General features: G+C 56.3%; 1 protein-coding gene across 5 annotated transcripts in view; it reads left to right on the top strand.

Annotated features, from left to right (window-relative positions):
- Window positions 1–22,748, top strand: part of NFAM1 (NFAT activating protein with ITAM motif 1) — a 47,229-nt gene that overhangs the window by 11,026 nt on the left and 13,455 nt on the right. Inside the window, exons 1-3 of one of the 5 annotated variants that reach the window (XM_082352683.1) lie at window positions 657–888; window positions 17,033–17,362; window positions 18,536–18,648. In XM_082352683.1, the coding sequence (XP_082208809.1) occupies window positions 783–888; window positions 17,033–17,362; window positions 18,536–18,648 (549 nt within the window). In that variant the 5' untranslated portion in view covers window positions 657–782. Of the gene's footprint in view, window positions 1–656; window positions 889–8,898; window positions 9,389–12,006; window positions 15,214–15,821; window positions 16,108–17,032; window positions 17,363–18,535; window positions 18,649–22,748 lie in introns of those variants that run through there. The other 4 variants (XM_082352685.1, XM_082352684.1, XR_014233753.1 and 1 more) reach the window with 4 other exon arrangements.

Raw genomic sequence — 22,748 nt, 5'->3', positions numbered from 1 at the left:
TGTTGTTCTGGCTGGTTGGGGAAGAGAGTCACGTGTCTCCTGGTGGGGAAGGGGTGGCTCAAGTTCAGGGAAGCTGTAGGGAGGGAAGACATCTCATTTGAGGTCGGTCAGAGGGGAGGCGTTGGCTGGGCCTCTGCGGGGGACCCAGGGTGGTCTTCGCTGGGCTAATGACGGGCTTTTTGGCCCCGTGGAAGGCTGGGAACTTGGGGCGCCTGCCCTCCCCCTGACGGCCTGCCCCGTCCCATCCACCCGACCGCTTCCACCCCCTGCTCCCACACCCAAAGCCGTACTCTTTGAGGAGCACCTCAATCCAACGGGCTCCTGGACTATTTCTGGGGGGAAGTTTCTGTGAATGGGGTTGGTTTTTTGTTTTTGTTTTAAAGAGTTTCAGACGTGAGCAGCTAAACCAGCCCTGGAAATCCCGTGGAAATCCTGTGCCCGCCTCTGTCACCAGTGTCTTCTGGACAGGCCACCAGCTGGAAAGGGGCCGAGGAGGGGAGAAGCCCACCCCTTCCGGGGGGATTGGGAGGCCTAGCCCCTCACAGCTCTTCTCCTGGACAAGTGTGAGCCCCAGATCCTCACCTGGAGGCCGGCCACCTGGCCTGGGGCTGTTCCCACTACTTGAGTGGAAATTCTGGGGTTATTGAGAGGCCTTGAGGAAGCGGAAGGGCGGGCGGCCAGGGAGGAGCTTCTTGGCTACGCGAAGGGGAACTGTGGTTGCCAGCAGGCTGTCCCCTCTTGTGAGCTAAAGAGGAAGGAGGGACACTGACCCGGAGGCCCCGATGGAGAGCGGGCCTCCTTGGTGGCGGGCCCCGCCGGGCCGCATCCCAGCCCCCCGGCTCCCGGGCTTGTTCCTGCTCTCCTGGACCCTGCAGCTCGCAGGCACAGGTGCGCCATCCTCCTCCTCTCACGCGCTCCTCTCTGGCTCGTGTTGCCCCGCGGCTAATTCCCGGGACCTGTCTCGGGGGATTTGCTGGTTGCGTTTGAACATTGCAGACTTCACAGGGGAAGCCTTCAGGGACCAGGAGATGTTTAGCTAAGGCCTTGCCAAGGTGGCTTTTGAAGAGGCGGGGGGGGGGGGGGGGGGGGCGGGGGGGGCGGGGGGGCAGCGTTCCCCACCCTCGCTGCTGGAGCAGCCTGCCTCCCAGCACGGCCTGACCTCCTGGCCCTTCAAAGAGGTGGGTGGGCATTGCTGCGGCCTGGGGGCATCCAGTTGGGTGCGGGATCCCTGGGGAGGGACAGCCCACTCCCAAGGCAGCTTACAGTGAAGCCACCGCATGGAACCTGCGCAGGTGTGGCCCCTCTTAGCCGGGGGAGGAGGGAGGCAGCTGCTGGCCATGGGAGCGCAGTGCCTGGGGCACAGAATTGCCGCCGTAGCCAGAAAGGGGGGCACCTCCCACGTCCTGAAATACAACCAGAGGCCACATCATTACTTTCCGGGGGCTGACACTGTGCCCCTTTCCTGGTCCCAGGTTCCCTCAGAAGCTGGGTGGCCTGGATCCAAGCCAGGCCCTGGGGTGAGTGGCTTTGGGGCGAGTTCATCCAGGCCAGGGAACTCCCAGGAGCGTCCCTGGCCAGGGCTGCCCACGCTGGGGTCCCTGAGGCTCAGTCTCACCTGGGCAGTGCCGACCTTCTGGTAGCCCCAGGATTCCTCCCACCCCGCTGTGCAGGCTGGGTGCTTTCCTTCCCATTCACCTTGACTTTTATGAGCCTTCCAGGAGCTGCTCCCCACCTTTCTACTTCATCCTCTGCCTTTCGGTTATACCATAAACAATAACAGCTATTCTTATTATCATGAATTAGCCTCTTTGAGCACATAAGCTGGGCTTCACACGCGTACTCAGGCCCCCTCGAGGCTCCCTTGGGGTGCTGTCCCCACTGGCACCACTTAGGAACCGGGAAATTGAGGCCCAGGGAGGCCAGGTAGCTTGCCCACGGCCTGGAGGGTAAGTAGAGGCCAGGTTCAGCCCCGAGCCAGGACCCTTGGCAGTGGGCTCTGGGGATCCTCTTACCTTTCTTTGTAAAGAACATTCTTCACAGAAAAATCTACCCCCCTGGGGAGGCAAGACTTGACTGTGTGGTACGTACTGCAGGCCTCGAGGCCCGGCCCGCTGCGAGGTTATCTCCTTTCATCTGGGCATCTCACACCCCCCCACTCACCCACCCATGGACAGATGCAAAGATGGCCTGAGGAAATGAGGCTTGTTGGTGACAATGTGTTGGAACTCCTACTTTTTCATTTTTAACTTAATTTCCCCCCAATTCCCATCATTTCTCTTTGTGTGGTCCCTCCTCCCCAAAAGGGACCTGGCACATCCTAGTACCTGAGTGGAAGAGACTTTTCGGGGTGCTGCTGTGAAAAGCATTTCTGTAACCCTCTTGACTGCAAAGAAACAACAGATTGTTTTTCCCCCAGCATTGCAGCAAACGTTATACAAAAGAGAAAGTCTGCTCTTTCGCAAGAGGTGGAAACACCTTGTGGTCTCCTAGAAACTCTCTTAGTTTGGGGCAGCGCCTTGCAGCATGCGGGATCTGGGACCTTAGTTCCTCGACCAGGGACCAAACCCGTGCCCCCTGCATTGGGAGCATGGAGTCTTAACCACTGGGCCACCAGGGAAGTCCCTTCTAGAACCTCTTGGAGCAGCAGACAGCACCCCATTATTCCTGGTCCTTCCCCTCTGGGCGCCTGGCTCTGTCTCTCTGCTGTGCCACACCCCTTCCCCACCCTCTTCTCTCTGAGCTTTGAGGGTTTGGTGGAGGGAATCCTACCTCTCCCACGTCCCCCAAACCTCCCCTGACCTCACCCATCAGCCTGGTGCAAACAGCTCCACCAACTGCCAGCACCAAGACCCAGCCTGTGGCCTCAACTGTGTCCACCGGGGGCCTTGCGGAGCATTGTCCATGAAGCTTGGACTCAATGCACCGTTTCCCTGAACCTCCTGATGCAGCGTTGAGTGCAGGCCAGGGGCGTTCAGCCTGAGTTTGGGTCTGAGCTCTGCAACTCATCCTGGGCCCCTGGGCAGGTTCTTAATGTTGCTGTGCCTCGATGGCCTCATCTGTCAAGTGGGTGCGACAGTAGTGCTTGCTGGTGGCACATCCCCAGACTGAGGTTAGGGCATGTGGTTAGGGCTCAGAGAATGTCAACCACCTGCCAGCCTAGAGGAGCCAATCGAAATGCAAGATTCAGTTGGCTGGCTCTACATCTTGGGGAGCCCATGGGTTCCTTGGGGTCACTTCGACTTTTCCAGGGGTCTCCAGCACACCCTCGGATGGCATCTCAGGACCTCTGTTGCTCCCAACCCTCCTCCTCCTGCTCTCCTCTGGTCTCTTGAGCCCTCGGCAAATTCTACTTTTCTCAAAGGGTGCAGCAGCCACCTCTGGTCTCGTGGGCACCTGCTCTCCTCAGAGGTGAATCATCTGAGTCTGAGGCTCGGCTTTCCTGGGAGCAGCTGCACACCTGCTCTAGCCCTGCTTCCACCAGGCCTCAAGTCACCTCCAAGGGCTCTGAGGCCAGACAGACCATGTTCAAGTCCTGCCTTCTTATATTGACTGCTGTGTGACCTCAGGCAAGTTACTTAACCTTTCTGAGCCTTAGTGTCCTCAAAAAAGTCAGTCCTCTTTCTCTCCCTGGCCTTTCCAGAGCTCTGGGCTGTATTTATTTCTCAAATGTTCATTGAAGAGGGCCAGTTCTAGGCACTGGGGGGACCTGGTGGTGAACAAGCCACAGCCCCCACCCCAAGCCTGGTGGAGTCCGTGAGACTCACCCGCAGAACAAGACCCGAGGCCAGAGTACCGATGCAGGCTTGCCTCCCCTCCCCCGTTTGCTCTGGGCTCAGGGTCGCCGCTCCCTTTGTTGTCCACAAGATGCTCAGGAGCCTGCTGCCTCCCTTCCCGCAGCTCTGGGCCTCTGTCAGGACTGGCCTCTGCTTTTCATCTTCGTCTAATCCCAATAAAGAGCTTTCAAGGCAGGCAGACGAGAAGCACCTCTCTGCTGGAGGTGGGGCAGGGGGAGTGTTGGAAGGGGAGACAGGGAGGAGACAGAGCAGGTGGGTGGGTGGCAGGCACAGCATGAATAAAGGCTGGGAGGCCAGAAGGCAGAGCCAGGGGGAGGGAATGGTGAGAGGTTCAGTTTGACTGTGGAGGGTCTCTTAGCAGAGCTGTGGGATACAACTCCCACTGGGCTATGATTCCAGGTGGATTATAAATGCTCGTCAGGGAGGGGTTCAGATGCCATTCCAGTTGGTCCTATTGTCATTGCTTTCTTTTTTAAAATTGTGAAATAGCATACATACACAATAAATACAATAAATAAATAAACACAATAAATAAGTACAATAAATATTATAAAACAAAATCCTGTGTGTCTACCACCCAGGTCAAGAAAGAGAACATTCTAGTGCCCCAAAGCCTCTGGACACCCCCAAGACAACCCCTCTCCCCTCAGAGGCACCACGATCCTGAATTTGGGGCAATCGCTTCCTGGCATTTCTTTATACTTTTATCCTTTAGTTTGCGTCCCTAAGTAATATAGATTAGTCTGGCTCATTTTGTTTTTTTTTTAATTAATTAATTTTTTTTTTTTTTTTTGGTTGTGTTGGGTCTTCGTTTCTGTGCGAGGGCTTTCTCTAGTTGTGGCAAGCGGGGGCCACTCTTCATCGCGGTGCGCAGGCCTCTCACTATCGTGGCCTCTCTTGTTGCGGAGCACAGGCTCCAGACGTGCAGGCTCAGTAGTTGTGGCTCACGGGCCTAGTTGCTCCGCGGCATGTGGGATCTTCCCAGACCAGGGCTCGAACCCGTGTCCCCTGCATTAGCAGGCAGATTCTCAACCACTGTACCACCAGGGAAGCCCGTCTGGCTTGTTTTTGAACTTTGTATAATCAGAATGATACTGTGGGTGTTCTTTGTGACCTGCATCTTTCACTCAACATTATGTTTTTTTGTTGTGTTTTTTTAAATAATTTTATTTATTTATGTTAAATAATTAATTAATTTGGCTGCTCCAGGTCTTAGTTGCGACACATGGATCTTCATTGCGGCGTGTGGGATCTTTAGTTGTGGCATGCGGACTTCCTAGTTGCGGCATGCATGCATGATCTAGTTCCCTGACCAGGGATCGAACCTGGGCCTGCTGCATTGGGAGCGTGGAGCCTTAGCCACTGGACCACCAGTGAAGTCCCTCAACATTATGTTTTTTAACATATATCCAGTTGACAGTCTATGCCATTTTATGAATCCTGTGCCATTATATTATGAAAAATAATACAGACACAGAAAAGTACAATACATATTAAATAAATAGTCCTGTGTGTCTACCACCCAGCTCAAGAAAGAGAACATTCTAGTGTCCCAAAGCCCCTGTACCCCTCAACCTGCACAAGATACCCCCTCTCTTGAGCATCTGTGGATTTTAGTATCCATGATGGGTCCTGGAACCAATCCCCCGTGGATACTGAGTGATGACGGTATCCCCTTTTCCGTGTCCATAAGTAAAGTTTTATTGGAACAGAGCCATGCGTAGCCATTCACGGCTCATCTATGGCTGCTTTTGCCCCACAGCAGCAGAGTTGAGTAGCTGTGATAGAGACCATATGGCTCGCAAAGTGTAAAGTATTTAGTACTTGGCCCTTTACAGAACATGTTTGTCAACCCCTGCTGTGGAGCGTCCCATTGAATGAATATACTGCGATCTATTTAGTTATGATTGACGTCCCAGGTGTTCCTGTCTGTGGCTGTGAATGCTCATGTGTGGTCTCCAGGCACACGTGTATTCGGTGCCTCCAGGGGCTATATTCCCATTAAGGCTGCTTCTCTCTGCGCTGTCCGCCTCCCTGTATGGACTGAGCTTCGAGAGGGCAGAACACGTGTGGACTTACTTGGCTTCGAATCCTTGACTCACAGCATGGCGCCTGGCGCCCAGAGGATGCCCAGGAAATACTAACAGTAACAGGATGAATTCAACTCGCAGCCAGACAAGCCCTGGAGTTCTGAGCAGGGTGGAGGTGTGATGCCACCAGGAGAGGAGTGACAAAACCCTCCTGATTCGTAAATGAGGGAGTGGATGTCGGGGTGCTGGGTAAACATAAGCCGGGAAACAGTATTTGACCCTACACCTGATTGCTTGCTTGTTAAGGATCTAGGTGGGGCCTCACGGTAGTGGGAGTACGGGTGTCAGGCACTGGTGTGGGGGCCATAGCCAGAGGAAGGGAAGGGGGCGATTGAAATGAGCTTGGAGAGGTGGAGGGAGAGGGAGTAGATGTGATATTGGCAGGTGCAGCACCTGGCTTCCTGGCAAGGACAGTGTGACCTACCTGGGTTTGAGTCCTGGAAGACTTTGGCCAAGTCACCTGACCACTCTGAGCTCCTATTCCCTGTCATGGCACTCAGTACCCTCCTATGCAGGCCTCTTGCCAGTGGCAAGAGGAGGGCACGTCCAGGACCACCGATGGCCCCAGGGCTGGCACCTGGGACCCCTCAGGGAAGGTTCGTGGGTCTCCATCGTGGGGACAGGTTGCCTGGAGGAGGGGGTGGGCCTGGCGAGTATCTGCTCCCCCGTCAACACACACAGCCACCCCAAGACTGCGTGGGCTGTGGTGGAGACAGGGTAGGGCCAGAGCTGGGGCCCTCTTGAGGCTCTAGGCCTGGTCCCTGCTTGCTGCTCATGGGCAGGTTGTGGGGTAGGGGTGGGGGCGGGAAGGAGGCACCAAGTGGGTGCGACCCAAGCTCAAGTGCAGGTTTGGCCTCCTCCCATCAGGCAGCCCATCCTCAGACAGTCAGGCGAGGCACTTGCTACAGCGTTGGTCATAGGGTCCAAGGGTACGTTTCCGAAGACAAGTTCATACTTGGCAACACATACCAAAATTTAAAACATGCATACCCTTTAAATCAGAACCTCCCCTTCTCAGACCTGTCCTAAGGAGCTAGGGGCCCAGGAGAGAGTGTGTATATATAAGGATGATCACCCCTGGGTCCATGGAGCACAGCTGCAGACAACCTCATTGCCATCAGCTGGTTCTTGCTGCAGAGAATTTCGATAGAACCCTCCCCCTCCCCCCCCACCCCGGCCCTGGGCTACCCTTTCCTCCCAAGTTCCTGCCCCCCTTCGCCACACCCCACTTTGAGCCATGCTGATGACTGTCTGCCCCTGAGCTTTTGCTCCTGCTCTTCCCTTGGTCTGGAAGGTGTCCTCTCACTTGCCCACCTGGTGACTCCAACCTGTTGGTCAAGGTCAGACTCTGGTACTTTCTTACTTTCTCTGTGGTGCCCTTTCTGGTCAACTCTCCCAGTCCCTGACAAACCAGCCTTGCTCCCCAGGGTGTTCACCTGTGGTTCTGAATGTGCAGGAGCTCAGAGGTGTGGTGCATGACTGAGCTTACCTGGGGCAGGTGAGGGTACAGACAGCCAAGGAACAAGTACCCAACCTTAGGAGGTGGCTGTGTAAGAAAGAGAGAAGGGGAAGGCTGGAGAGGAAGGGGTCTATGGGGCCAGGGTCAAGGCCAGAAAGAACAGGAGCCACAGCTTAGCCGCCAGGGTCTTTGCTGACCTCCTAGGTGGAAAGCATCAGATGTTGGAAGGGGAGGGGGTGGGACAAGAGGGAAGGACCAGGCTGGCAGACTGGAGGATGTGGAAGGGGTGGGAGAGGAAGATGGAGGGCAGTTGAGTGATTTTGTGCCCGGAGGGTATAGGATCTTCGGGGAGGGGGAGATTTAAGAGAAGTCAGGATAAAAGTGTGATCTGGCGGAGGCATCCGCAGGAAGGAGTTAGTGTGTTGTCAGCCAGAAGCATTTATATTTTAAAAGGAGGCTGGAGGTGGGGGACGCCGAATCCCACAGAACGAGTCACTAACGAGAGGGTTTTAGGCGGCTGAGGAAGGCTGTTTGGAGCTCTCTAGTATTTCTCTTGTCATTTCCCTAACATCAAGTGTGATCATGTCGCTTCCCAATTTTGAGGCCCACAGAGGCTCCCCAGGTTTCCAGGACAACATTCAACCCCCCACCTCCCCCTGGCCCCCACTCAAACCCTTTCTTTCAACTCCACCACGGCTCTGGAGTCCCCCAACTCCTTGGCCTGTTTGAAGCCTTGTAGAAGCTTCACCCAGGAGCTTTTCTGTGCTTAAACCCCCTCGCGTCGACCCTCCCGTCTAAACCTGGCCGCCTCCAATGACTCTTCCTTCAAAGCTCAGCTCGGTAAAGAGATGGGAAAGAAAGATCAAAATGCTCACAGCTGTGATGTCACGGGGGGTGGAGAACTGCACACAAGCTTGACGTCCTTCTTGATCCTTCGCTGTGGTTTCTAGAATTTATACAGTGAGCACGCTGCGCTTTTATAATGCGGGGGGGAGGGGTGTGTGTGCCCTAAAGAGTTATAATTTAAAAAACAAAGTGCCAGCTCCAAGGGTCGCCTCTCCAGGAAGCCCCTGCCCCTTCTGTCTGGGCTGGGTCTCCTCCACTGGGCTTCTGCCATCCCTGAGACTCCCCTTTATCTCACCACTTTCAGCTTCGTCAGGCAGGTCCCTTCCTAGTGGCAGTGGGACTTTGGGTGGGACACACGTTCCTTGCTGAAGGAGGCGTCCTGGTGGGGTCTATCCCCCTTGCTCCATTTCTCCCCTTTCAGAGACAAGGAGCAGGACCTCTCTCCACCCGTTGGCTCTATCATACCTCCACCCCATCCTGACCCCCTACTTTAAGGGTAAAGCCGGTTGTAAAGGGAGAAACAGAGTCCCCAGGCCACACCCTCAAACGAGCTCCAAAGTTTGAGCGACTTGCCTTGCAAAACAGGCCAAAAGGGAGGTGACTGCTATAAAAATACCAGTTAACACCGGTGTAGCTTGTATATTTCTGGGACTAAACATTTGACATTCTGCCCTCGGTTTGTGTCTCCGTGTGGTCGCTGTGCACCCAGGGTCCAGAGTCTGGAGGCGTGAGAACCGCACGCAGGCAGGCGTGGAAATGCCCTCCCCCCCACCCCCAGGCAAGCCACATCCGTGAGCATCTTTGTCATTCGGAGGTGTTGAAAGATGTGACAGCCAGTCTGATGGCAGCGTTCCGAGGGCATCAGCGCTAAAAGCTCCAGGATACACACACTCTGTTCAAAGATTGCCTTCCAACGACTGCTCTGTGCTTCTCCCTAATCAGCTGCTTGGCCACGCACCGTCATGTTTGATGCGTGTGTCCCGAAGGACGCACCTGTTTTTCTGTGGCATCCTGGGATTCATGCTCAGGCAAATGGCCAGAGCTCTGTGATAAAACCAGCAGCCCCGCATCTGTGTCTCCCTAGCAGCCCATCAGAAGGGCCTTGACAAAAAGGCATGGCTCTGAGAGACGCCAGAATTAAATTGGAGGGCAAAACTCCATGCCTAAAATAAAGACCGTGGGAACTGCTTTCTTCTGTAGCTGGACAAAGCGTTTTCATTTAAAAATTGACCTAAGTTGGAATGGATACCTTTGATCACCACCTCTGGGCTCTCATACCCTTGGCTCGGTGCCCTAGAAGGGATTGAGTTCCAGGCAGAGGGGGAAGCTGGGGCCAGGGCCTGGCTCTGGGGTTGGTTGGTGAGAGGAGCAGTGAGTGGCCCAGGACAGCTGGAGAGACCGGGGAGGGAGGGGCGTGCGGGGGAGAGTGCCAGATTCTAGAGGCGAGAGGATGTGAGTGCCGCGGTGAGGGAGGGACTCTGGCTGGCCCTGCCACAGCACCAGTCTGTACAGGCCTCGTGGGGCCACTGGCTTCTGCTCTGGGAGCCACAGGCTGTCTTGAGCTGGGCAACAGTATCGGTCCCCCTAATGCTGCAGGGTTGGTCACCATCCTCAGACCCCCTTCGGGCTGTCAGATGTGTTTCCCTATTAGATGACCCAAATTTAGGGGAAAGACCTCTGAATTTTTGTCTCCCTTTGAAAGAGGGCAGTTCTTTCATTTGAAAAGTTTTTTCTTTTGCTTGCTTTGAGACTTTAACATTGTAGCCCAGGGTAGTGGATAAGAGTGCGGGGTTATCTGCTCAAAGAGACACAGCTTAAAATCCCATTTCCTCCACTACTAACTACTGTGCCAATTGGGCAAAACTCCTCCCTTCTCTGAGCCTCAGTTTTCTCATCTGCAAAAGGGAACACGCCCAGTGGAGGTTAGTCCTTATCATCGGAGGCTTGACAGCAAAGGCTGAGGGTCTGTGCTCTACGGGCAGGGCCGTGCACCCAGGAGTGGCTCAGGGAGGAGGTGAGCGAGTCCTGCAGACTGAGAGGGTGACTCCACAGCCTGGGGAGAGGAGGGGAACAGAAGGGCATTCTGAGCAGCTGGAACAGTGTGGGCAAAGGCTCAAGAGCCTGGTAGACTTGGCGTCTGTCGGGGAGCGAGTGAGCGAGGACCGAGGGCAGCTGAGCGGGGCTGCACAGGGCCTGAGGGAATGAACTGGATCCGCCAGGACAAGGACTTAAAAAAATTTTGTTTAACAGTGGCCCAAAGTTAAGGGATGCACGTTACAGCGTGACCCTGTCTGAATCCAGCTGTAGGAATATAACAAACCAGAAGGTCACAAACAGCGTCCTTACTACCAACGAGATGCTCCATGTTCTCTTTTTTTTAATTGCGTGTCTTGACCCTGTAAATTGACTTCAGACTCCTTCCTGGGCCTCCTCTGGTGGCGCGTCCAGGCAGGGCCAGGCAGGGCAGGAGCCGGATGGCTGGTGGATCCCCCTCGAGGGCAATGCCCGACAAGTCTGGCTGGGGAGAAGAGAAGGCTGGGCGCTGGAGCTGTCAAGGTGGAGGAGGAGGCTGCTGTGCTGGGCATGGAAAGGGCTGGTGGCGTGGGCACCCCTCCCACGCCCGGTCAAGCTCCTTGATTACAGATCCCTCCCCCAGAGACGCAGCATGGAGTCCCTGGGCTAGAGTGGGGAGTGAGGCACCGACTGCCAACCAGCTCCCAAACCCACAGTTCAAGCGCCCACAGATTCAAAAGAAGAACCGGAAAAGGGAGGAATCAGGCGCCAGCGGGTGGTAGATAAAGTCTTTCCCAACAGGGGCGGCAGACAAGCAGGCAGGATGGGGGAGGAGCAGCAGGAGGGTGCTGGGGGGGAGGGCTCTCCCGGCTCAGAGCCCCCTGCGCACACAGTGCTCAGCCAGGCAGGCGAGCCTCGAGGGCCAGGCCCAGGGTCCACGCCCCACGGTGTCGCCTACCCCCTGGTATCCGGCCCGGCACAGGGCCTGAGGTGTTAGACAGGCTTGCGGCAGGAGGCAGGGAGTCCTTGGGGGTCCTGTCATGCCCGGACGCCACCCTGTGCTGCAGTGCCCTGTGCTGTGGGCTTCTCACTTACATGGGCAGAAGAGTCAGGCTGGCATTTGCCTTTCCACGTTCACAGTGAGGACTTAGGACTGGTCTGGCTTCCCTGCCTCCTTGTCACTGGGGAAAGGCAGCCTGACCCTGTGGCAGGCATGCTGTGTTCTTGGACCCATTTTATCTCATGACAACTCTGCAAGTTTGGCATTGTTTTTCTCCCCTTGTTGCAGGGAAGATACCGAGGTTCAGAGAAATAAAGTCACTTGCCTAAGGTTGCACAGTTTGTTTTTTTTTAATTAATTAATTTTATTTTATTTACTTTTTTGCCGCGTTGGGTCTTTGTTGCTGCGCACGGGCTTTCTCTAGTTGCTGCGAGCGGGGGCTACTCTTCATTGCGGTGCTCGGGTTTCTCATGGCGGTGGCTTCTCTTGTTGCAGAGCAGGGCCTCTAGGTGCGTGCGCTTCAGTAGTTGTGGCTCACGGTCTCTAGAGCACAGGCTCAGTAGTTGCGGTGCACGGCCTTAGTTGCTCTGCGGCATGTGGGATCTTCCCGGACCAGGGCTAGAACCCGTGTCCCCTGCATTGGCAGGTGGATTCTTAACCACTGCGCCACCAGGGAAGCCCAGGTTGCACAGTTTTTAATGGCAGAGCCAGGATCCAAACCCAGGCCTGCTACCTCCGGAAACTGGTCTTCTCCCAGGCACCCCTCCCCCTCCCCCCACCATTTCTGTTCAGGCCGCAGGCTTCCTAGCAGTCCCTGGAGCTGCCAATAAGTGAGGGATGGAGGATGTACCATCCCTGAAAACACCATCTCCTGCAAAGTAGGAGTGGGCAGGGCTTGGGGGGTAGCTGTGCTGCCCAGTGCAAGCTTCTGGGTGCTTGCAGTTGTGTGGGGCTGGGGTGGTGGCCCTGGGGAGTGGAGCCCTCCCAGACGCCCTGCTGCAACTCTTTCCCAATCCTTTTCTGGCTGCCCTGCTTCCAGCCTCCTCCCACTCGCCATGGACCTCACCCAACAGGGCTGCACCCCCTCCTGGGTCCCGTACCATCCACATTGACCCAGGCTCACAGTTCTCCCATCCAGAAAAGCTCCCCCTGGACTCGACCTTCAAATTCTCCCTGCGCCTCCCGCCCCCTCTTTTCCTTTCAGACCTGCATCGGGAAGAGCAGCCACCTCCAGCCCCTTCTCCCTCCTGCCACCAATCCGTCCCTCCTGCCACCAATCCGTCCCTCCTGCAGAAAACACGCCAGGCTCCTTGAAGTGCTTTCCTCCCGGTGCCTGTCCGGGCCTAGGCTGCACCGGGATGCACAGAATTATCCAGCAGCAACTTTGTGATGCTCCTGCAGCCCAGATCTCTTGGTGTGCGGAGATTCCTCCGCGCCTGGAGCTGCTCCAGCCATTCTGAGCACGGCAAAGCCCTGCGGTCACTTACTGTCGCACATGAGTTCTTCAAGTCTCCAAACCCGAGTCACAGCCAAGATTCAGAACTGATTGACACTGAACTCATTCCTGGGGCCATGGGGTGAGAGTAAGGGGTGAGGGCCCTCTTCCCTCTTTCTCTGCTCAGATCCCCTCTTCGAGCGTCCCCACATGTCAACCGGGTGGAGCAGGAAGGGGCGAGAAGCCCTGCCCATCAGGTGTGGCGGACACGGGGCCTGTCTCTGGGTGCTTGCAGGGTGTGGAGTGGACTCTCTTGGGCACTTTCGTGGCCACTCAGGGGCCCCCAACCGGGCTCCTGTGGTTCTCCCTCCTGCTACAGCCTCAGGAATCCAAGGTCCACCCCGGTCCTCCTCCCTGGGCCGTTTACCCCTCTTGGCAGCCCATGAATCTAAGAGAATCCTCAGGCTGGCTCACTCGGCCCTGGCCCACCTTGTGCCCTGGGAGACACACTCCCTTTGCTGAGCTAGGGACAAAGCGTGATGCAGCTGATACAGGGCCTGAGACAGACGCCAGCCAGTGTGCCATCCCTGTGGCACTCAGGGGGCACACCTTAAGCTCTGTGAGCGTCCCAAGGAAGCCCCTCTGCATCTAGGGTGAGGAGCAGGCCCCCGCAGGGCAGGTTGGGTGCCCCAGCAGCTCTGTCCAAGCCCCCTCTTCACCCAAACTGTCTGGTCCGTGGTTTCCATGGGATCTTGCAGCCGTGCAGCCACCTGTCAGCCTCCAACTGTGAAAAAGTATGCCTCCTACCAGGCGTCTGACAAACCGGTCTCTTTAGCATCTGATGTCTCCTGTGCTTGGTGCCACCACGAACGCTTACAGTCCGGCACCGGTCACACTCGGCTGGGTCTGACTCCGCTGCCTGGCCTGAGTGCTGGCTTTTCTTCCTTAAGCACAGTCAGACAAACTTGGGTTCAAATCCCAACTCTACCATTTAGGAACTCTGTGGCTTTGGACCTCTAAGACCGTCTGTTTTCTTTTCTTCTGCAAAATGGGGTTGCAGTCGTTGCCTCATAGAATTGTCACGGTGTTTATTTTAATTTTATTTATTTATTTATTTATTTATGGCTGCATTGGGCCTTCGTTGATGCACTTTCTCTAGTTGCGGCGAGCAGGGGGCTCTTCTTCGTTGTGGTGTCCAGGCTTCTCATTGTGGTGGCTTCTCTTGTTGCGGAGCACAGGCTCTAGGTGCGCAGGTCTCAGTAGTTGCGGCACGCGGGCTCAGTAGTTGTGGCTCACGGGCGGCATGTGGGATCTTCCCGGACTAGGGCTTGAACCCGTGTCCCCTGCATTGGCAGGCGGATTCTTAACCCCTGAGCCACCAGGGAAGTCCTGTCACGGTGTTTAGTTGACATAGGGTCTGTGTCACACCGAGCCAGAATATGTTTTCTTTCCCCTCTGTCCTTGGGCCAGTTCTGGCCTCACTGTACATGTGTGTTCCTGCTTCCAGACCCCCAGGGCATCACCACCCCTTCGTCTCCTCCCTAGTCACAGTTAGTGGTTACCTCCCCACCAGCCTTCCCACTCCAGGCTCCCTCCCGTCCCTGTTAGACTGGGGACATTGCCAGGGCAGGGAGCCCCTCTGGACCTCAAACAGGGCCTGTGATCTAACTGATACTCTTAAATGTTTGCTGGAGCTCTAAACAACTGGTAGCTGAAAAGCATCTGTGGACTCAGGAATTACCCTGAACCTGTCTGTAGCACGGAGCCTTAACTGGGGGATGCTTCTAGGTGGCAGCCAATTGGAGCAGCCTGGACCCCACAGGGGCTTCTTGGAGGCACAGGTCCAGGAGAGGAGGTGGGAGCTAGGCTGCCATGGTCCAGGCTCTGGGGTGCTGACACCCAGTAAAAAGAAGGGCCACTGGAAGCAGTTAGCTACATGCTCAGGTCAGAACCCAATCGCCTTTGCTGCAAGAGCAGGCCTCCCGTCCTCCTCCTTGTTTTTGGCCTGCTGTCTCCTGATTGGCTGTCCTTACTGGTCCACAGAGATGGCCTCATCCCTTCACTTTTTGGAGACAGCAGTTTCACCTGAGGTCTGAGGTTCTCTCTGTGGCAGACCTGAGCCAAGACCATACACTTCCACAATCCTGTCCCTCTGACCTTAAAATAACAAATCCCAGAAGAATACAGAACAATGGTCATCTATTTTTATAGATTTCCCCAGAAATGTAAAAGATTGGCTTAATTGCCCTAGCAGATTCCATCATTTTCTAGAAAGATACCTCAAATGGGGATAATTTTTTAAGACAGTTGGATGAATGTCTTCCTGCCAGGACAAACAGGAAGGTGGCCTCACTGTGCTGACAGCATGTCCAGCCTCCCCGGGCCTGGAGTGGCCTCTTAGATACGGGAGAGGAGGACAGGAGGCCCTGGGGGAGGGGGAGAGGCCTCGGCGTAGCCACTTTCCCGGTGGTTTTGGTTGGGTTCTAACCTCCCAACCCTCACGAGGAAACACCAGCCTGTTGCTGGCGCTTGACTGGCTGCCTCCCAGGGTCACCACGAGAACCAAATGAGACGAGGTACGTAAGAGTTGGCAAGCGGTTCCTGAGCTGAGTTTGGGGGACTAACTAGGAGTTGGCCAGGTGAGGAGGTGGCGGTCCCAGGCAGAGGGGACAGCAGAGGTGGCTGCAGAGCGGGGCGGTGGCCTGTGTGTGCGGGAAGGACACAGCATGGGCTGGCGAGCACTGCTCATCTCGCCTTCTGTCCTTCTCGGCCCACCTGGGACCTGGAGGATCGTGCACACCCCCCCTCCCGCCGGCTCTGCACCCCTACCCTGCCCCTGCCACACCTCAAACCTCAGCCCTGAATCAAGGCTCCTTGTTTTACGACAGAACGAATATATCGTTATAGCTAAACAACAACCACTACCAGCCCAGAGATCTAAAGTGCGGTGTGAAGTCGTCTCCCCACCGCTCAGCGGAGGGGAGCCCCCGGGGCTGGCTCAGTGGCGTCTCCATGCATGAGCTTCACATATGACAAAGTCAACCCACTGTGACATCCAGACATGCCAGTCGATTCCCTGGAACTGGCTTGAGTTCTTTGGGGGAGGGGGTGTCTCTTTAGTTGCTCCCCAGGAAGCTCAAAATATCAGTTTGGCCCGAGCTTGGAGGGATTAACGGGTGTGGAGTCTCCCAGAGGGCCTGGCCTCACCTCCCTTGAGGATCCGGCCCAGGGCTGAGCTGAAAAGACCCAAGAAGAAACCAAAGAAACCGGCCTGGCCTCTCGCCAGACGCACACCGACCGCAGGTGGGAGGCCGCGCCTCACTTCCCCAGCCAGATAAATCCCGCTTCTCCCTCCGAGTGGCTCCCACGCATGATCTTCTCCCGATTAACAACCTGGCCAGCATGTTCTTGGCTGCTCGATGCCGACCTCAGTTTAGAGCTGTCTGTTGTTCAGCTGCGGGAGAAGGAAGGTGCTGGGGGACAGGGCATGTTGAAGCTGGGGGGTGGCTTGTGCAGCTGAAGTCCGTGGTGGGGGAGGTGGCAGCTGCTGGCCCAGCACAGGATCTGATCAGCGCCTCAGAGCCTGCGGGAGGGCGGGACGCCCAGCCAGGCAGGCTGCTGCTTTGGGGGCTTTCAAACTGTTTTCCTAGGTGCCTCTGATGAGAGGGGGGTGGTACATGGGGGTGGGGGAGAAGACAGCTCCCAGAGAACTGCCTTCGTCATGCTCACGGCCAAATGGCTGCATATGGAACACCTCTGCGTTGTTGGAAAACTGCTTCTGGGGCGTTGCTTGTTATAGTCTATAAAAACTTGACAAATTCTTCTCCAAGCTCAGATTCAGGGAGAGGTTTGTCTCTCCGGATTGACGCCTGGCATGCCTCCCCCTCAGGCTGGGGAGAGCCCTGGGCAGACCTGCCTCCTTCTGTGTGTTTGTCTATGCCAGGAAGTGCTTCTTCCTGCCAGGAAGCGTTTCGTTGTTTTGTTTCCTGCCTCTTTCCTCTCTACTTCTCATCCTTCACCAGCTTCGGGTTGTCTCAGACCTGTGCTTTTATCCAACGTGGCTTCTTGACCTTTGGGAGAGAGAGTGGTTGGAAGCATGGGGTCTGGGGTCTTCCAGCCTGGGTTGGGGGGGTGGTGCGTGGCAACTCCGTTCCATACCTGCAGAGAAACTGAAAGCTAGCGGCTTGACCTCCCTGACCCCAGACTCTTCTTCTCTGTAAAATGGAGCTCTTACACACTTGTGCCTTGGGTGTGTTGGGAAGTATAGAGTCACAACGTGTAAAGCACCTGGACACCACCTGCACACACTGAGGGCGTGGGATGTGTGTGAGCCACGGTCCTCAAGGGGAAGCAGGGGATTGAAGCTACCACTCTCTCCTTTTCCTTCCCCTGCAGGAGGGCAGTCAGTGACCCACACCGGCCTCCCCATTGTGGTCTCTCTGGCCAACAAGGCCGTTTCCTTCAGCTGCAGGATTACCTACCCATACACCCCCAAGTTCAAGGACTTCACAGTCAGCTACTTTCATGTGGACCTCCAGGGTCAGAGGAGCTCTGAGGAGAAGACCAGCTGCAAACCTGGTCCAGGCAGAGAGAACCAGACCAACACCAAAGAGTGTCAGATCACCCCCAAGCTGCCTGGCGCATCTGCCACTGGCACCTACTACTGCTCCGTCCACTGGCCGGACTCCACAGTGACGGGCAACGGCACCTTCATCCTGGTCAGAGGTGAGCTTCCTCCGCGGCCCTTCCCAGGGCGAAGGGCCCAGAGGTTTCATCCGGCAGACTTTGGGGCACAGGAGCCGAAGTGGGGAACGTTTGCCTCGTTGTTCAGCTTTGGCAAAACAGAACAGAGCAGCCTCGGGGAGCCCCTGGCCGCACAGGTGTGCCGAGACGCCCATCTTTGTGTGGCAAGGGCAGAGGCCTGGGGTGTGGATCTGGCTACCTCTGGCAGGCCCTTTTCTCAGGGTCCCTTTGGCACTATTAGTTGGGTGAGCACAGAATGGGGCATGTGCACGTGTGTTTGTAGAGACCTGTGAACAAAGACACGGCTCGTGTACACCTTTCTGGGGACAGATTCCTAGTTTTCATCACATTCTCAGAAGAGTAATGACTCCAAAAGGTTAAGAACAGTCTATCACTGAAGTCATGATTCTCTGAGCCACCTCTGTGACTCCCACTGGTAGGGGGCAGGGTTACAGAGTCCCACGGACCTGAGTTTGGCCCCCAGTCCTGCTGCTTGCCAGGATGTCACCTTGCACCTACTCTTCATGGCAATACCCTGCCTGGCAGAGGCTTTTCTTGGGATGAGTGAGATCCTGAATGCAAGGGCTGGCGCCCGGTAGTAGGATGTGCTAGTTAAATAACAGACGCTCATGTGCCTGGCATGTGGTTGGCACTCCGCAATTTTTGGCCAACCAGGCGGACAGAGGGGTGGACAGAGGCATGGAAGGAGAAAGGGGTGGATGAAAGGCTGGATGGCTCAAGGGAAAGGGCTGGGCTGTGCTCTCACCTACCCCTGGTGCCAGCCAGCACCTGCTAGGCCTTGTACAAACCCACCCCCTTCACCCTCACCACTCCTGCCCGTATGATCGCTACTTCACGTGTGGAAAGGAGGAGGCCCCAGGAGGCGAAATGACTCACCCAGGTCCCATAAGCACCTCTCGGTGGAGCCAAGGCACCGAGGCAGGGGCATCTAAGAAGCAAAGGATGTAGTCCTTACCCTGAACAAGAATCAAGGCAGTAAACATAGAAACATAGCCAAGGCGAGTGTGGGAAGGAGGACCTCAGCAGAGGCGGGGTCTGGGGGGTCCTGGTGGGGGAGAGTTGTAAGTAGGGTTGGGGGGTGGGGTGCGTCTCTCCCAGACAGCTAACGTCTCTGCTTCCCTGCCCTCCACCCAGGCACAGGGTACCGAGAGCCCCCGCAGGGCCCCCAGAAGCTCCTGCTTGTTTGCTTCATCAGCATCCTGACTGTCCTGAGCATCCTGGCCACGGCCCTGCTGCTCTGGAAGAAGGTAGGGGCTGCAGGCACACGGCAACGCTGCCCCCACCCCACTCACTGTGGCTTAGGGACGCCACCCCACGAGGGGGTGCCTGGAATAGGTGTTCCTCGTGGCCACTTGCACCAGGGCCCCCTCCCTCGCCCTGCCCTGTGGCTGGGCCTGTGCTGCCAACTCATCACCACCAGGTCCTTTTTTTTTTTTTTTTTTAATTTTATAGCTACTTTATTTATTTATTTATTTATTTATTTTTGGCTGTGTTGGGTCTTCGTTTCTGTGCGAGGGCTTTCTCCAGTTGCGGCAAGTGGGGTCCACTCTTCATCGCGGTGCGCGGGCCTCTCATTATCGCGGCCTCTCTTGTTGCGGAGCACAGGCTCCAGACGCGCAGGCTCAGTAGTTGTGGCTCACGGGCCCAGTTGCTCCGCGGCATGTGGGATCTTCCCAGACCAGGGCTCGAACCCGTGTCCCCTGCATTGGCAGGCAGATTCTCAACCACTGCGCCAACAGGGAAGCCCACCAGGTCCTTTTTGATCTTGTTGCAAGAAATCAGGGCTCTTGAGCCTTTTCTGGGTCATGGGTCCCTCTGAGTGTCTGATGGAAGCCGTGAGCCCGCATGCTTACCATTTCTAGCTCTCCAGATTAGGAAACCTTATCTCAGATTTTCTGGATCCCCAGCAGCCCAGAAGGAAGGAAGAAGCATTTCCTCAGGGCCGCTGGGTGCCAGGCACCCTCTCAGGCGTGCTCTGGTTCGCGTCCCAGCGTCACTCGGTGAGAGAGTTTTCTTCCCACTTTACAGCTCTGAAAAGTGAGGCTCAGAGAGGCGGTGACTGGCCCTTAATATATTTCCTCCCCACCCTGCTGTTCTTCCAAGGATGGGTACAGGCAGGACAGCTGTTGTTTGCCCTCACTGAGCAGCTCCCAGGCTGCAACCTGGGTGTGGACACAGTACCTGGGCTTCAGGCAGGGGTGCTGAGGGACTCACACTCCTTCTGTGGAACCCCCCCACTTGGCTTACTGTGTGACCACACAAATGCCTCCCGTGAAGTGTGAAGCACAGCCGGTGAGGGCAGAGCAGGGTCAGAGCAAGACCTTGACCCTGAGCCCTCACTTCAGCCCCTGCTCTGCAAAAAGAGGATTTTAATGACTGATCTCAGTGTCCTGAGAGGCCAGGGAGACAGTGGTGCAGAGTAGGTGCTCAGTAAAGTCTTGAAGGGAGGACAGGAGAGGCTGAACCTCGAAGCCTCAGCTTGACTTCAGATCCCAGCCCCTCCTCCTGCCACACGGCCTCGGAGACCCTGCCTCCTTCGTCCCTCTCCCTCTCGCCTTCCCTCCTCTCCTTCCAGGAATAGCTGTTGAGTGTCTAGTGTGTGCCAGGCACTGGGGTAAGTGCCAGACGCAGTGGAAAGCAAGACAGATGCAGCCCCTGTCCTCTTGTCAAGTTTCGACCCTCTCCGAGTCTGTTTTCTCCTCCAGAAATGGGGGTAAGGATGGATCCCCACCCTTACCCGAAAAGGGTGGAAGAGACCACATTTGCGAGTCACCAGCTGGGGCCTGACCCCTGGGGGAGCACAGTGCATGGACACTTCCTGCTGTCCCTCCCTGCACTTGCTGTGAGAACCTGGTCTTAAAGGAGAGAGAACTCAGGAGGCCAGAAGCTGCTGCTGGGTTTGTGTTGCCAAAGAAGTTCCCAGAGCTCCCCGGAGCTGGATCCAAATTCGGACGTGGCCCCTGTAGATGCTGCCCCAGAACTGGATGGCCAGCGTTTGAACCATGAGCTGAGCGCAGGAACAAAGCATGCAGTGGGAGCCCCGGCCAGAGACAGGCCCGGCAGCCAGCCACGGGGGCCGAGAGGACAGGGCCGAGGAGGAAGAGGCATGGAGGACGCCAGGAGCACATCTGATAAACGAATCAAAGCCGGGAGCTACTGACTCAGAAGAGGCAGATGATTCCTGTCCTGAGAGCAGGTTCGAGGGCTCACGCTCAGCCTGGGGTCAAGGTCGGCTCCCCGGAGCAGGCAGCCTCCGATGCGGATCTGTCCTCATCCCCGCAGGGCATCAGACGCAGCAGGTCTCCCTCCTCCATGGCACACTCCCTCCTTGGTCCTAGGATCCCCCGGTGGCCCTGTGCTGGGTCACCCACATTTTCGTGGCCTCTGAACATTGGCACCTCCCAGGCCCCTTCCTCAGAGCTCTCCTCGTCTGTCTACGCTCCTCCGTGACTGCCCCGCTCCCGGGATTACAGTCCCACCCAATGTGGCTGCCCAGAGCCCCCCACCCCCACCCCCACCCCCGAGCGCCAGATCACGTCCACTCCGTGCGGGCACCCACGGGCGTCTGCACCCACCTGGTCAGGAGCAGCACTCCTTAGTCTCCCCAAGTCGGCCCCAGCTCAGCACATGGCACCAGGCCCCCAGATGCTCAGGCCAGAAGGCTTGGTGCTGTGTTTGCCCCCTCCCTCCCCCGACGGCTGATCCCTCAGCAAGTCCTGCCCACAGTCTGTCCAGGATCCAGCCCCTTCTCTCCTGCCCCAACCCCCAGCCCCGGCTTCCATCACCCCTCGCCCGGAATGTGGGTCTCCCTGCTTCTCGCTTGGTTCTTCTTGCTTTGCTCCCCGCATCCTTGCTTCTGTGTCATTACCGTCTCCCCTACCAGAGCATAAGCCCCAGAAAGAAGGGACTTGGTGTCCCCAGTGTCTGTGGGACCCTGACACATAGTGCTTATGGAGGGAATGATGGAGTAAATGAGAGCTGAGACCTGAAAGATGAGTCAGAGGTGGCCAGGCTGTGAGGTGGGCAAGGTGATGGTATCGCTCCCATTTCACAGAGAGGGAAACAGAGGCTCTACAGGTTTCCTGAGCTGCCGATTGGTTTATTAATTTGAAAATCACAATTGGAAGGGTAAATGTTGATGGTCTGGGACAGGGCACCCAGATGGGGCAAGGCTGGCTCCAAGGAGCGTCACTACCCCAGTAATAACATTGCACTGTTTCCATGGCCTGGGACACTTCCTCACACTCCTGTCCTATGTTCAGGGCACAAGCAAGCCCTGAGAAGTCTGCCCCAGGCCCTGGCAGACGTGGACTCCTTCTCACGAACCCACAGTGGCACTTACCTCCCTGGTGGCCCCACCAGCCTCAATAGGAATGCCACGAGGCCAGGCCTGGGTCTTGCTCACCATGGGGTCCAGGAGAGCCCCTGCCCATGAGCCCACACCACCAGCCTTGGCAGTGAAGTAGGTGGTTCAGGGGAGGGGCACTAGATTTGAGAACAAGGCATCTGGGTTTGATCCAAGGGCAGTCAATGACTAGCTGGACAAACCTGTTTCCCCCTCTGGCAAGTGGGAAGTCCATGCCCACCTCCTTAGGCTACTACGAGAATTAAATGACAGTAAGTCCCAGAGTTCTTTGTAAACTGTAAAGTGCTGCCCGGATGCCTGCACCGATCTGTCTGTGAGACCTACACTTTCAAACAAAACAGGGGAGTGAAAACTCCAGGTACTGTCAGATCAGCGTCTTGGTGAATCACACAGACCTGGGTTCCAATCCTGCCCCTGCCACTTCTGGCTCTGTGACCTTGGGCAAGTTGTCAGCCCTCTCTGAGCCTTCACAGCCTCATGGGTGGAACAGGGATGATATGAAGACTGGTCTTGCAGGTTTGTTGAGCAGCGCAGGAGATAAGGCAAGTAATGCCTTTAGAGCCCCACCTGGCCCCCATTGAGGCTCCAGGTAGGCCTGAGCCATTATTATGCTGTGACTGGGGTGGCGCTGGCTTCTGCCTGAGTGTTAAGTAGCTCTCGAGAGCTAATCCCAAGTAAATGGTCTGGGGATTGGCAGGCGGCTAGGGTTTTTAATTAAGTCCTGCCCCGAGATGAGGCTGTGTTGCTTCACTGCTGGCCGCGTGGTGTGCCTGAGATGAGGGGGGCGTCCAGACAGCCTCCCTCTGCCTTGGAAGGAGCTGAGCGCTCACCCTCTCGAAGGCCCACTGCCCCGGCCTCCACGACCATTAGCGCTTCACGCAGCACCCAGCGTGAGCTTTCTGAAACCACTTTCTGATCCTGGCGTCTCCTGGTTAAAGCCCTCAGATGTTTTCCACCGTCCACCCTCTTCTCGAAGCCCAG

This window comes from Balaenoptera borealis (assembly GCF_965194805.1).
Source record: "Balaenoptera borealis genome assembly, chromosome: 13".
Lineage (NCBI taxonomy): Eukaryota > Metazoa > Chordata > Mammalia > Artiodactyla > Balaenopteridae > Balaenoptera > Balaenoptera borealis.
Note: the sequence above shows the minus strand (reverse complement) of the source record. Positions and strands in the feature narration are given on the sequence as shown.